The sequence below is a fragment of the Macaca thibetana genome, chromosome 1 (genome assembly GCF_024542745.1).
Source record: "Macaca thibetana thibetana isolate TM-01 chromosome 1, ASM2454274v1, whole genome shotgun sequence".
Taxonomy (NCBI): Eukaryota; Metazoa; Chordata; class Mammalia; order Primates; family Cercopithecidae; genus Macaca; species Macaca thibetana.
The window spans coordinates 170,037,885-170,054,197 of record NC_065578.1 but is presented as its reverse complement, the minus strand read 5'-3'; the positions used below and the strand labels follow the sequence as shown (position 1 = coordinate 170,054,197).

The 16,313-nt window shown below is 36.0% G+C and overlaps 1 protein-coding gene across 2 annotated transcripts in view; it reads left to right on the top strand.

The window, feature by feature from the left end:
- Positions 1-16,313, top strand: part of CDC73 (cell division cycle 73) — a 145,696-nt gene that overhangs the window by 73,243 nt on the left and 56,140 nt on the right. For both annotated transcript variants that reach the window (XM_050782830.1, XM_050782841.1), the window contains exon 11: positions 15,074-15,131. In XM_050782830.1, coding sequence (XP_050638787.1) covers positions 15,074-15,131 — 58 coding nt within the window. The remainder of the gene's footprint in view (positions 1-15,073; positions 15,132-16,313) is intronic.

Here is a 16,313-nt window from a genome sequence, read left to right as displayed (position 1 = left end):
TTTATGTCTAGGTATTAGCATCTGGTTAGTATGTCTTCTGCTAAAATCATGTCTGATACTTACATACTGAAATGCATATTTTTATCATAAATCTCTCTCTGTCTCTCTCTCTCTCTTTTTTTTTTTTGAGACTGTCTCGCTCTGTTGCCCAGGCTGGAGTGCAGTGGCATAATCTCGGCTCACTGCAACTTCCACCTTGGGGATTCAAGTGATTCTCCTGCATTAGCCACCTGAGTAGCTGAGATTACAGGCGTGTGCCATCACACCTGGCTAATTTTTGTATTTTTAGTAGAGTCACGGTTTTGTGATGTTGCAGGCTGGTCTCAAACTCATGACCTCAAGTGATCTGCCCACCTCGGCCTCCCAAAGTGCTGGGATTATAGGCCTGAGCCACCGAACCTGGCCTCTATCATAAATCTTTTTAAAAATTTTATTTGTATTAGTGTATTAATTTTTAAAATAGATATGTAGATTGGTTATATTACCTGTGCATTTCATTTCAGGTAGTTAGAGGGGTCATTGTAAAGTATTTCTTATATAAATACTTGTTCCATGTAAATTAAATATAAAGGGGATGTGTTGAATTTGATATAACTGTGACATCCACTGGGTCAGCATCTTTGAATAAATTATTTCAGGCAGCTTACTCTCCACTCTCTGCAAACCCAGCATATTCTTGGTATTTAAAATTATTAACACTTAATTTATTTAAAGTATAACAAACAATTTGTAAATTCAAGTGTGTGTAAAATATTGAAACTTAAAATTCTACTAAAACTTTGCAAAGAAGCATAGTTACCCAAATATAAATTATTAGTATCAGAAAATATTTATTTTAATGGCTGTAGTAGATACGAATAGAAAGCAAGTGTTGGGAGCCAAGCATGGTAGCTCATGCCTGTAATTCCAGCACTTTGGGAGGCCGAGGTGGGCGGATCACCTAAGATTGGGAGTTCAAGACCAGTCTGGCTGACGTGGCAAAACCCCATCTCTACTAAAAATACAAAAAGTAGCCAGACGTGGTGGTACATGCCTGTAATCCCAGCTACCTGGGAGGCTGAGGCAGGAGAACCACTTGGACTTGGGAGGCAGAAATTGCAGTGAGCCGAGATCGCACCACTGCACTCCAGCCTGGGCGACAGAGTGAGACTGTGTCTCATAAAAGACAAAACAAGAAAGCAAGTGTTGGAAGTAAGTAAATAGAATTTTTTCCTAAAGGGTTTTTTTGAAGAAAGAAGGGAGCATTGAACATACTTGATTCATGTAGCCACTTTCAGTATGATTGGTTATGGCCTGATTAGAAATAGGGACATCAGTGTAAAGGAACTTTGCAAAGTGCTGGAGTCTGACCCACAGAACGAGGCTGCACGATGGATGAATAACATACTCAGACACTGATATTCAGTGAAAGAGCAGGGGGCCACTCACAGAAAGAGTTGTGGCAGCTGTGTGCCAATTAGCTGGCCTTGCCGGCATTTATTCAGCACAGATTTAATGACAAAGGCATTGAGTCAACACACCTGTGGGTAATTAATCTGGTCGCCCTCCCCTGGGGAGAGCAGTCCTATGAATGATCAAAGACCAGTCTTAGGACCACATGTGTAAACAAGCTCTCTAGATAAACTCCCTTACATTCCTTTGTACCTACTCTAAGTTATTAACTCAAGGTAAGAGGATTAGGCTGCTTTCAGCCGTAACCCTATCTAGAAGCTTTGCAAAACCTTCCGGCCTTCCAAGAAGGTTTGCATTTTTCCTATAATTTTAAAATTTCTCCCATCACCCCAACCAAACCCCTATAGCAAAGCAGACAAGAGACATGCAAAGGTTATAGGATTACAGACCAAGAGATAATGTTTGACTTTTAGGGTTTGATTCTGTGCCCTGCCCCCAACTTCTTAGGCTGTATAAGGGTTTTGCTAACCTTTGGCAAATACATTAGGCATTTTTTATATGCAAGCTATGGGGGGATGTGAGATGCGTCATTAGGTTCCTCTCTTTGAAGAAATTGATAGCCTTGATGGATACATAGATCATTATAAAGATAGCAAAATAATTATAAATAAGTGTTATTTAAATTTTGTCTTTCATATATAAACCCTTAGGAAATTCATATAGTTTCACTCATTTTCACTGTTTTGATACTTTTGTGTTTCCAGTTGAACTTGTATTATATTGTTGTTATTTTACTTTCTCATGCATTTCCTATATTTTCAACCATTTTAAATAAGATGTGGTCACATAGAAAATAGAATTGCTGAGTTTCAGTGAGCCAGAAAAGAAAAATGTTGTATTTCTGTTTATATTCTCCGTTTATCCTTAATTATTTGCTAATGAACATATTGTGTATTTATTTTTCACTAATTTTCTCTCACCTTTGAGTTTTATACACCATTTTCTAACTTTTCACAGAATTTATTACTGTCTCCAGAATTTATAATGTTCCAGAACATTTCAGTTAACTGTCTTACTTGTAGTGTGTGTGTGTAGTGTGTGTGTGTGTGTGTGTGTGTGTGTGTGTGTGTTGTGGGGCGGTGATAGGTTTCAGGTAGTTAAGTGTACATACAGATTTGTTTCAGTGTAGCTTCCTCAGTCAGTTTATTGAATCATATTAAATGTTTTCTTTTAAAGCTTGTAGTATTGTCACTTCTCTTTCTACCTGTATGCCGGTAACTATAATTCTTTGATTCCCAAAACAACTAAACTAATAACTGATTACAAACATATACCCTGTGATAGAAGGAACTAGGCAGGAGAATATGTTTTAATTTACATGGAACAAAAGAAGAGCAAATTTATGTGGTATACCATTCTTCTACCTTTGAAGAAACCTATTTTGGATTATGTCTTCAAACTTCAATCAGTTAATTGCACATTCAAGGTTGTACTACGGTGGCATTGTTTCTAGTGAAAAGGTATTATTTACATTAGAAAAATGAAATTTCAGAGCAAAATTGGACCTTTGAGGTCATCTAAAAATTTATTTTTCTCACTTTATAGGTGAAGTAACTAAGACCCTGAGAGGCAGTGATTTTCGCAAAGTTCCTCACTTTGTAGCAAGTCAAAGCTGGAACCTAGATCTTAAGACTTACAAATCAATTTTTTTTCACGCTGATTAACACTTCTAGTTACATTGGTATATTCTTTTAGTTCATGGATCCATATGTTACACAAATGATGATGTGTACTATCTACTTATCCACATTTCTCTGCCTCTATAAAAATAATTCTGCCAGTTTTAAATGAATGTAGTGGTTTTATTAAACCTCAGAGAGACATATGACAGAATCATTCATCTGTGCCCTAAGATATGAGATCATTATAGACTTTGATATTAAAGGAGAGCAGTACACATGCTTTGGATTTTTGCTAATTGCAGTTCTGTGATAAAACATTTCAACCACATTCACATGGATGTCATTTTTTAATCAGTAGATAAGTAAATGAAAAAAGTTTTTCTGATATGCAAGAGTACCCCTTTTAAAGATTTTGTGATCTGTATCTCTCTTTTCTCTCTTGATTCCAGTTTGAATTGCTGTATTTGTCTGGGTTCTCCAGAGAAACAGAGCCAATAGAATGTTTCTATATCTGTTTATAATTTGTGAAATAAATCTCTTTATATGTGTATATACATACACACATATTTAGATTTAGTATATTAGTTATTAGTATTTATTTTACTGGTGGTTGAACACACATACGCACACATCTAGTGTGTGTAAAGAGATTGTTACAGTGAATCGACTCACACAGGTGTGGAGCCTAAGAAGTCTCAGGATCTGTGTCAGCCAGCTGAGAGTGCATTCTCTTCTAACTGTGCCCTTTTGTAATATTCAGACCATCGTTGAATTTGGTGAGGCCCACTCACATTAGGAAGGGAAATCTGCTTTACTCAGTCTACCTATTCAAATGTTAATCTCGTCCAGAAACACCCTCACAAACCCACACAGAATTTTTTTTTTTTTTTTTGGTCCATCCTGTTTCACTTAACCTATTGTTTTCAAGGTTCATTCATGTTGTAGCATGTATTAGAAATCCATTCCTTTTTAAGGCTAAATGACATCCCATTGTGTATATATATAATTTATCTGTTCATGTGTTGATGTTGTCATTTGAGTTGTTCCTACTTTTTGCCTATTGTGAATAATGCTGCTATGAACTTGAGTGTAAAAATATGTTTAAGTCCGTGATTTCAAATTTTTTTGGATATATATACTCAAGCAGAATTGTTGGATCATATGTTAATTCTATGTTTAATTTTTTGGAGTACCATCATACACTTTTCACAATAGCTGTGCCATTTTATATTCCTGCCAGTCATATGTAAGAATTCCAATTTCTCCATATTCTCATTTATACTTGTTATTTTCTTATTTTCTTACTGGATTTTGATAATAACCATTCAAATGTATTTGAAGTGATGTCTTATGGTATTTGATTTGCTTTTCCCTAATGATTAGCGATGTCTGGTGTATTTTCATGCACTTATTAGCCGTCTGTATCTCTGGAGAAATACCTATTCAAGTCTTTGCCCATATTTAAATTGGCTGGTTTGTGTTTTGTCGTTGTTGAGTTGTAGGAGTTCTTTATATAGTCTGGATATTAATTTCTTATATGTGTGACTTGCAAATATTCCCTTTCCGTAGGTTGCCTTTTCACTGTGCTGATATCCTTTGCACAAAAGTTTTAAATTTTGATGGAGTCCAGTTTATTTCTTTTTCTGTTGCCTGTACTTTTGGTTCATATCCATGACATCAGTGCTAAATTCCATTTCATGAAGTTTTTCCTGTTTTCTTCTAAGAGTTTTATAGTTTTCACTCTTAAGTTTAGTCTTCTAATCCTTTTTGAGTTAAGTTTGTACATGGTTTAAAGTAATGGTCCAACTTCGTCTTTTTGTGTGTGGCTCTCCAGTTTCCCCAGCACCATTTGTTGAAAAGGCCGTCCTTTCCTTATTGAATGGTCTGGACACTCTTGTCAAAAATTAGTTGACCATATATGTGTGAGGTTATTTCTGGGTGTTCTGTTCCATTAATCTGTATGTCTCTCTTTATGCCTTTTCTGTTTAATGTTGCTTTGCAGTAAGTTTTGAAATCTGGAAGTTTGAGCCCTCCAACTTTGATCTTTTTCACGATGAGTTTGGCTAAGTATTTGAGCTCCCGTGAGATTCCATGTGACTTTTAGGATGAGTTTTTCTATTTTTGCAAAAATGTTGAGTTTTGATAGGGATTGTGTTGTGCTTCTGATAGTGTAGATATCTTAATATTCTTCTAGTCCATGAACACAAATGTCTCTCCATTTATTTGTGTCTTTAATTCTTTTAGCAATATTTTATAGTTTCGGTGTGCAAGTCTTTTGTTTCCTTGGTTAAGCTTATTCCTAAGTATTTCATTCTTTTTAATGCTATTGTAAGTGGAATTGTTTTCTTAATTTACTTTTTGGACTGTCTATTGTTACATAGAAACACAACTAATTTTTGTGTGTTGATTTTATATTCTGCAACTTTGCAGAACTTGTTTATTATTAATATAACTTTTTTTTTGGTGTCATCTCTAGGTTATTTAACATACAGATCTTGTCATCTGCAAACATAATTTTACCTCTTCCTTTCCAATTTGAATGCCTTCTCTTTTTCTTGCCTAATTGCTCTGGCTGGAACTTTCAATACTATGTTGAATAGAAGTGATGAAAGTGGGCATCCTTGTCTTGATCTTAGGGACAAAGCTTTGTCTTTTACCATTGAGTATGATGTTAGCTGTTGGTTTTTCATATGTATCTTTATTATGTGAAGTACATTTCCTTCCATTCCTAGTTGAATTTTTAAATTTTTTAATGAAAGGGTATTAATTTTTGTCTTTTTTTTCCTACATCATTTGACATGATCATGAGGGTTTTTCCCCTTTATCTGTTAATGTGGTGTATTATTAAATATTAATACATTTATTTTTCATATGTTGAACCACCTTTGCATTCCAAGAATAAACCCCATTAGGTCATGGTATATAATACTTTTAATTTGCTGCTGAATTCAGTTTACTAGGTCATGACTTATCCATACATAAAGAGTGTTGAAAGAAAATTGTTTAACAGTTACTAGTCCCACTTTATTTTGGGCAGTGAGCTGAAAATACACAGACAGAAACACATATGCATATTGCAAGTAACTAAATACATATGTGATTGTATTAATAATTTTTTCATTTCATGTATTTATTATCAGTCTCCTTCATTAGATTGCAAGCACCATGAGGGCAGAGACCTCGTGCTCTTGTTTATTTTTCTGCATTTCTATTTTCTTATTTGGCACTTAATGTGCTTTCAGTAAGTGTATGTAGAGGCCAGGTGCAGTGGCTTATACCTGTAATCCTAGCACTTTGGGAGGCTGAGGCAGGTGGATCACTTGAGGTCAGGAGTTCAAGACCAGCCTGGCCAGCATGGTGAAACCCCATCTCTACTAAAAATAGAAAAATTAGCCAGGTTTGGTGGTGCATGCCTGCAATCCCAGCTACTTGAGAGGCTGAGGCACAAGAATCGCTTGAACCGGGAGGTGGAGGTTGCAGTGAGCTGAGATTGCGCCACTACACTCCAGCCTGGGCAACAAAGCGAGATACTGTTTCAAAAAAAAAAAAAGAAGTATGTGGAATGAATGAATGTTGTTTAATTCTCCTAATAATTCTGTGTGACAGTTATTTGTGCCATATTCATGTAATAGATAAAACAGCTTTTACTCAATAGTCATGAATCAGTGATTCTAAGGCAAATAAATTTGTTTTAGTCAGTGTAGAATGATTAAACACCTCCCATGCAGCTGGCTGTATCAGGATTGGAGGAGTAATATTTTCTGATGCGAAGGGAAGTACCTTGCAGTCTGATTTGGGGAAGCAGACAAATAATTAGGAAATTATGTAGTATAATGAGGTGTTATGGTCTGAATGCCTCCCAAAATTCATGTTTTGAAACTTAATCTCCACTGTGGCGATATTAAGAAGTGAAAGGTGATTAAGTCATGAGGGCATGGCCTTTACAAATGAATTAATGCCTTGTAAAAGGGCTGGAGGGAATTATCTTAGATGCTTTTTTGCCCTTCCACCTTCCACAGTGTGAAGACACTGTCTGTCCCCTCCAGAGGATGCAACGATAAGACATCATCTTGGAATCAGAGAGACACAAAACCTGCTAACCATACACAAAACCTGCAGGCGCCTTGATCTTGGATTTTCTAGCCTTCAGAATTTTGAGAAATACGTTTCTATTATTTACAAGTTGCCCAGTCTGTGGTATTTTGGTATAGTAGCACAAATGGACTAAGACACGATAAAGATATCCACAAAATGCTAAAAGGTCACAACAGGGGAACATTGGAATTATGGGAAGAGTGTGAATGAGGAAAGAGAGAAGGTACTTTGAGGAAGCATAGGCTTTGGATTCAAAAAGGCCCAGATCTCTTCTACTTAGTAGCCATGTGACCTGGGGCAGGTAACTGGTTTTTGTTTCTTTGTTTGTTTTAGTTTAATTTTCTCATGGTACGATAGATACAACATCTACCTTAATCAGTTTGTTCAGAGGTTGGGCGATGAGAGAGAACATGTCTCAGCCATTTAAGTAGTTACTTCTCTGGAGAGAGTTTCTGGGCTTAGGGAAAGAATGATAAATTTATTTTTAAATTTTGCAGCCCTTTATCTGTATAATTAAAGGGAGGGAAGTACTATGCTTTATAAGTATGTTAACTGTTTTTTATGTTAGCAACATATTGTGTACATATACCTCAAGGTTATAACAAGTCTTAAAAAAAATTGTGGCTGGGCATGGTGGCTCAAGCCTGTAATCCCAGCACTTTGGGAGGCCGAGATGGGCGGATCACGAGGTCAGGAGATCGAGACTATCCTGGCTAATACGGTGAAACCCCGTCTCTACTAAAAAATATAAAAAAACTAGCCGGGCGAGGTGGCGGGCACCTGTAGTAGTCCCAGCTACTCGGAAGGCTGAGGCAGGAGAATGGCGTGAACCCGGGAGGCGGAGCTTGCAGTGAGCTGAGATCCGGCCACTGCACTCCAGCCTGGGCGACAGAGCCAGACTCCGTCTCAAAAAAAAAAAAAAAAAAAAAAAATTGTGCTTATTCTTTGTGTTGAAATGTTTTGCTTCTAAAATCCTTTTATGTTTTTTAGCCTCATTGTAATTTGTCCCCAGAACTGCAATTTCCCTTTTCTACAACAAAACACTCTTTTAAAAGACTAGCTGGACATGGTGGCTCTCTGCTGCAATCCCAGTGCTTTAGGAAGCCAAGGCAGGAGGATTGCTTGAACCCAGGAGTTTGAGACCAACCTGTGCAACAAAATGAGGCCTGATCCCTTATCAATGTGTTTAGAAATTCAGGCTGAGTGCAATGGCTCATGCCTGTAATCCCAGTACTTTGGGAGGTAGAAGCAGGTGGGTCACTTGAGGTCAGGAGTTTGAGACCAGCCTGGCCAGCGTGGTGAAACCCTGTTTCTGCTAAAAATACAAACATTAGCCGGACATTGATGGTACGCACCAGTAGTCCCAGCTACTTGAGAGGCTGAAACAGAAGAATCGCTTGAGCCCTGGAGGCAGAGGTTGCAGTGAGCCGAGATTGCACCACTAAACTCCAACCTGGGCGACAGAGCAAAAAAAAAAAAAAAAAAAAAGAGAAAAGAAATTCACATGCATATTGAAATATCCTAATCTTTGGGAATTCTGATTATCAAATCCAGATTTCATAGGAATAAGTTACTTTTTAAAATAAAGGTAAAAGCATTCAAGGGTGCGACTAATATTTAAATAATTTTTAAAATGTATGTGACCTTTGCCCTTATTAATACAATAGGAGAGTAGATTGGAAACTCCTGGAGTCTGCTTATATGTTCTATATATGTTTTCTTCATAAAAGCTTTCAGGCCAGGCATGGTGGTACACACCTGTAATCCCAGCACTTTGGGAGCCTGAGCTCAGGAGTTAGATACCAGCCTGGGCAACATGGCGAAACTGTGTCTTCACCAAAAAAGAAAAAAAAAAAAACAAAAAAAACTAGCCTGGCATGGTGGTGCATGCTTGGAGGCCGAGGTGGGAGAATTGCTTGAGCCCCAGAGGTCAAGGCTGCAGTGAGCCGAGATTGCACCACTGCACTCCAACCTGGGTGAAAGAGTGAGATCCTATTTAAAAAAAAAAAAATGTTTTTAGTATTTCACTGTTTCAGGTAACATTTTAAAATTAAATATGTATATATTGTATTCTTTTTCACTTGCAACAAACATATTTTTCTAATGGTATTTTTTATATACTTTTTTATTTTTTTAAATTATACTCTAAGTTCTAGGGTACATGTGCACAACGTGCAGGTTTGTTACCTATGTATACATGTGCATGTGCCATGTTGGTGTGCTGCACCAATTAACTCGTCATTTACTTTAGGTATATCTCCTAATGCTATCCCTCCCCCTTCCTCCCACCCCACGACAGGCTCCCGTGTGTGATGTTCCCCACCCTGTGTCCAAGTGTTCTCATTGCTCAAATCCCACCTATGAGTAAGAACATGCGGTGTTTGATTTTTTTGTCCTTGCGATAGTTTGCAGAGAATGATGGTTTCCAGCTGCATCCATGTCCCTACAAAGGACATGAGCTCATCCTTTTTTATGGCTGCATAGTACTCCATGGTGTATTTGTGCCGCATTTTCTTAATCCAGTATGTCATTGATGGACATTTGGGTTGGTTCCAAGTCTTTTCTGTTGTGAATAGTGCCGCAATAAACATACATGTACATGTGTCTTTATAGCAGCATGATTTATAATCCTTTGGGTATATCCCCAGTAATGGGATGGCTGGGTCAAATGGTATTTCTAGTTCTAGATCCTTGAGGAATTGCCGCACTGTCTTCCACAATGGTTGAACTAGTTTACACTCCCACCAACAGTGTAAAAGCGTTCCTATTTCTCTACATCCTCTCCAGCATCTCTTGTTTCCTGACTTTTTAAAATGATGGCCATTCTAACTGGTGTGAGGTGGTGTCTCATTGCTGTTTTGATTTGCATTTCTCTGATGGCCAGTCATGATGAGCATTTTTTTATGTGTCTGTTGGCTGCATAAATGTCTTCTTTTGAGAAGTGTCTGTTCATATCCTTTGCCCACTTTTTGATGGGGTGGTTGTTTTTTTCTTGTAACTTTGTTTGAGTTCTTTGTAGATTCTAGATATTAGCCCTTTGTCAGATGAGTAGGTTGCAAAAATTTTCTCCCATTCTGTAGGTTGCCTGTTCACTCTGATGGTAGTTTGTTTTGCTGTGCAGAAGCCCTTTAGTTTAATTAGATCCATTTGTAAATTTTGGCTTTTGTTGCCATTGCTTTTGGTGTTTTAGACATGAAGTCCTTGCCCATGCCTATGTCCTGAATGGTATTATGGAGGTTTTCTTCTAGGGTTTTTATGGTTTTAGGTCTAACATTTAAGTCTTTAATCCCTCTTGAATTAATTTTTGTATAAAGTGTAAGGAAGGGATCTAGTTTCAGCTTTCTACATATGGCTAGCCAGTTTTCCCAGCATGATTTATTAAATAGGGAATCCTTTCCCCATTTGTTGTTTTTGTCAGGTTTGTCAAAGATCAGATGTTTGTAGATGTGTGATACTATTTCTGAGGGCTCTGTTCTGTTCTGTTGGTCTATATCCCTGTTTTGGTACCAGTACCATGCTGTTTGGGTTACTGTAGCCTTGTAGTATAGTTTGAAGTCAGGTAATGTGATGCCTCCAGCTTTCTTCTTTTGGCTTAGGATTGTCTTGGCAATGCAGGCTCATTTTTGGTTCCATATGAACTTTAAAGCATTTTTTTCCAATTCTGTGAAGAAAGTCATTGGTAGCTTAATGGGGATGGCATTGAATCTATAAATTACCTTGGGTAGTATGGCCATTTTCACGATGTTGATTCTTCCTATCCATGAGCATGGAATGTTCTTTCCATTTGTTTGTGTCCGCTTTTATTTCATTGAGCAGTGGTTTGTAGTTCTCCTTGAAGAGTTGCTTCACATCCCTTGTAAGTCGGATTCCTAGGTATTTTATTCTCTTTGAAGCAATTGTGAATGGGAGTTCACTCATGATTTGGCTCTCTGTTTGTGTGTTATTAGTGTAGAGGAATGCTTGTGATTTTTGCACATTGATTTTGTTTCCTGAGACTTTGCTGAAGTTGCTTATCAGCTTAAGGAGATTTTGGGCTGAGACGATGGAGTTTTCTAAATATACAGTCGTGATGGTATTATATATTATGATATTTATTCTACTTGTTTAAACTGCACATACTGGTCCTTTGCAAATATCAGAAGATTTTAGATGATCTCATTTGCTAAAATAGTGAAAGCCAGGATTGCTTGTAAACAGCATACTTTGTTTTGTATTTTTATTATTCACAAATGTGGTTCTTTTTTTTTTTTTTTTTTTTTTTTTGAGACGGAGTCTCGCTGTGTCACCCAGGCTGGAGTGCAGTGGCGTGATCTCTGCTCACTGCAAGCTCCGCCTCCCGGGTTTACGCCATTCTCCTGCCTCAGCCTCCGAGTAGCTGGGACCACAGGCGCCCGCCACCACGCCCGGCTAGTTTTTTGTATTTTTAGTAGAGACGGGGTTTCACCATGTTAGCCAGGATGGTCTCGATCTCCTGACCTCATGATCCACCCGCCTCGGCCTCCCAAAGTGCTGGGATTACAGGCTTGAGCCACCGCGCCCGGCCTCACAAATGTGGTTCTCTCACCGTTTTTCCCTTCTGTGTTAATTCGGTTATTACTTTTCTCGAATGCCTCAAGTCTTGGTGAAATTATAATGATTCTGACTTTTCAAGAGAAAGTAGGTTTTCCTCTCCAGTTAGCACAACTTGTCAGCTCTTTTGTTTTTGTGCCGATACCTTTCTTTTCCCAGCTGTGTAGTGTTTTTTCTTCCAATCCAAATATGTCTTTAAAAATATAGGATTGTCAGTCTGTTCCATATTACTTCCAGATTATTTTTTCTGTTTATTAATACATGCCGTGTGTGTGTGTGTGTGTGTGTATTGCCTTTGAAAAATGACTTCACCTTTGTCTCTTCATCTTTAGGGTGGAGGGTGGTGGGGTTGATTTCTGCAATCCCTTATGCAGCGACTACTCCAGCTTTACTTAAAAATAATGGAAATCAGAGTAGAATGTGCTTTTAGTCTCTTGAGTGATGTTGGCTGGGGAGAGTCCTAGAAACGGCTATACATTCATGACGTGATTTGCAAAGAACTTCCCAGTTTTCTTCCAAGAAGGTTATATTCTACTGTTTTGTCATTAGTTTGTTGTTGTGTCACAGCTGTATAACTCTTTGTGTGTGTATTGGCGGGGCGGTTGTTTGTACCAACTCAAAAATTAAACGAAGTTATACTGTACTGACCTCGACAACTGAAATTTTCAGTAAGCCTTGAGAAGACGAAATTAGATAACATTTTTTTTTCTATTGCACCTGACAGAACTTTGATTCAACTGAGACAACCAAAAGTGTATGTGGGGTTTGTAGAGTGCTGAGATGGGAGATTTGACTCATATAATCAAGAATGGTTAAGGGTAAAGTAGGTCTTGCAGGCCACTAGAAATAGATAGTAGGTATTATAAAGGGTATTATATTCTACCTCTTTTCTTGCATTATAGCTTAATTCTCTTTTCTGCCAATACATTTTCTCCATGAGTCAAGGGACATCATCATCAGTGATTTTAGGCTTATTTCCTTGTAGCCTTGTAGCTAGTGGTTTTAACAGCTAGCTCTAGTCTATAAAAAATAATCCCAGTCTATAAAAAACAACCCCAAAGAAGGACTTTTGATTGATGAAGTCTAGGATATATACCTTTCCTAGTGACGAGGGGATAGAGCTTATTGCCATAAAGGAGTGATTGAGTCATCAAGCAAGGATTATTACTAGGCAAACAGAAGATACCCATTATTGGTATTTAAAGGGATCAAGTTTTGAGCTTATTCAAAAGTAGACAAAAATTCCTAAGGGTTATAATTTGTAGTGGAAAAGGTTTTTTTTTTTGTTTTTTTTGTTTTCATATTATTTACACATGCTTATACCTTTATTTATACATGCTTATACACATGCTTATAGTACAGGTGTACAACTAATTCAGTAGTTAGTTGGATCACTTTGGGTTTGTATAGTTATCTTTATATGCACATAATTTTTATTCTGGTGATTTTGAACTTAGGCCACTGTATTCCAAAAAAAGAAGGGCTTTGATTTGAATCCAGCCAGACTCGTGGTTAAATGTGGACAGAAGATGTCTGCATATATACGTGCTCATTGTTTTTCTGTCTCATTTTCTATGTTTTTCCTCTTAAATCACATCCCCACGAGTCAATATTTATATACTAGAATAGGTAAGTAATATGATTAGTTTACTCTTATTATATAATGTCTAGTTGATTCTTTATATAGGAGCTAATGTTTCTTTTAATGGATTCCTATGTAATGATTATCCCCTGGCTTCTGATTTTTTAAAAATCTAGGTGCAGTTCAGTTCAACTAGCTGCAGTGCCCAGAGCCTACTATGCTCCAGGTACTGGAATTACAAAGAATAAAAATAGTTATGTCCCCTAACGTAAACTTAGAGAAAAATATAATCAGAAGGTTCCCCCACATTATAATGATGTTAAATATTTGATGTGCTCTCCACCTTAATTATGATTCACTTTTTTTTTTTTTAACATTTAAAGGTTTACCTGAATGTAATATAGTTGGAGGAAGACCATATCATAAGTACGCTTGATAAATTTTTATGAACAAACATCTGTGAAACCAGCACCCGGAATGACTCAGTAGTAAATACACCAATATATATTAATAACTAAATGCGCAATAGTGAGAACATTGGAAAAAAGGATATTTTGCTGTCCTCAGGTGTCTTTTTGTGTGGTTGTTTTTTTTTCTTCTTGGAGTTTTTGCCACCTACCTGCCCCTGTGACTGTTGTTTCTTGTAATAAAGAATGGTTTCTGTGATGTTCTGACTGAATACTAGGAATACCACTGTATTGAAGTGAAAGTCTTTTTTCTCTTGTACTCATTTTTATAGTCATTTTTTTTTTTTAAATGCTATAGGATAGCCTGCTATTTCAAACAATTTTACCATGTTTACCATCTGAAATTTTGAAGAGAATGTAGTGTAATTATAATTAGTATTTAGCAGTATTTCTTTGGAAATGTTCTTTGCAATGCTAATATTGATTTTAATTTTTATGTATTTTTGTACCTCCCCTGATATTTGTCAAATTTCCTTCTGTTATGTACAACTAAAGTCTTTATGAATTCATAGTTATGAAATTTACACTTGCAACTTTCTGTAAAGAAAAATGTATTATGAAATATCACTGTGAATATGATTGAAACTGTTGCACTAAAAACAGACATTTTAAGAATCTTAAGCATTTCAGAGGCATCTATCTTTGAGTATATAATTGATATACTTCAACACTTAGCATATTTCCTTGTACATCTTACATTTTCAGTAATTATTGAGATTTGTTATTTAGTTTTTAAGATACTCTCATCTGCTCTTAATTCAAATGTAACATCTCTTCTTTATAAATGTGATTTTTCCTGAATATTTTAAAGGCATTTAATTATTTGAAATGTTTATGTTTTTTAAATACCTTCCAATATAACGTATGTTAGGTTTTTTTAACAGGAGAGTATATATCATTTATGTATTTTGAGATTGTTTAGAGAAAAAAAGGTTGACTTGATTTTAGAATAGGCAGTGATATTTCTGAGAATATTAAAATTGTCAGCAGTTAAACAAATCATTTAAAAATACTACATGCTTACAGTAACTACTCTGTAGTAACTAAGTTTGTTCTACACCAAAGATGTTTATTATGATCTCATGACTAATAGCATAAAAGATCAGGAGAGTTTTCATTTTTATTTTTTTCTTAAACTGTAGGTCATAACATGTTTAGTGGAGTAACCAATTGAGTGAGAAAAACAGAACAAGAGACAGAGAGATACGAGATTTCTTTGCAATAATTACAGTGTTTATTATGTAAAGAAACTTTGATCTTATATATCAATTCTTATTCTTTTAAAGGAGGGTGCATCTGCACGGAAGACTCAGACTCCTGCAGCCCAGCCAGTACCAAGACCAGGTAAAAATATAAAACTTTGTTTTTTGCTTTCTTTCAAAAGCTCATAACAGCGCAAGTTTTTTGGTATGTGTATATAATGCTTTGAACACATTTAAATTTTACTTAAAATACATTGCAAAGTCATGTTTCTTTAAAGACTGTTGATACTGTTTAAGCAGATCTCAAAACTGTGATAATATACATAAAATGCTTGCTAAACTTCAGTCAGCATCATTAATAAATCTTCATGTTTTTAGCAGAAAGACATAAAGAAATAAAGTGAAAAGCATATTAAATTATTTATTTTCCTATAGTGTAATAAGCAGCTGAACTGGATTTTGTAATATTCTTTATTGAAGTAATGTTTTCCCTGATTTGATTCACAGGTCATTGATAAAATGGGTTATAAAACACTGTTTTTCAATCATGAAGTTATACTATAGAACATTTACTTGAATAAATAGGTATAGTGAAGACTTAAAGAAAATTTTTAAGAAAATGTTTTCATTTCGGTTAAGATTTTAGAAACATGTTTTAAAACATTTGTAAATGTTTAAAAGCTATTTATATATATCCATCCTCATCAGGTAGTATGTACAGATGTGGTTTTTTTTCCTACAGCAGCACAGAATTATAATTTTAATAGAATGATATTCAGCTTTGATGCTTAGAACTTCAGATATCTGTGTTGAACACCTAAAGTTCTGTATCATTTTTTAAAAAATGTGTTAAGCAAAGGTAGTATTGAAGTTATTTTAGAAAAATTCTTCCCCCTATTCCTAGTACCTAAAAAGACTGATCTTTATAGATACTTAGATACCAACCCTATATTTATTTTTGGTCTTTTGGGTTTGTTTTTGGTGTTTGGTGTTTGTTTTATTTTTACATTTATTTAGCATAATTTCAGTGCTAGGCTATACCAGCTGCCACCCCCGCCCCCCGGCCCTTTTTTTTTTTTTTTTTTTTTTTTTTTAAAATAACCTCATCAGTGCTGTTGAAAGTGAGTATGAAAAAAGAAAATAAAGGTTTGGAAAGATACAGGCAAGAACTTAACTGGATCTTCTGCATAAATTTCACAGTATCAATAGTGCAGATACGGATATTCTCTTATTCATAGTATGTACACAGGCCAATTTAAAATTATTTAGATTATGAATATTAAATATTTTCTGGAGGCATGTCAAAAGCATGGTACATGGGGCT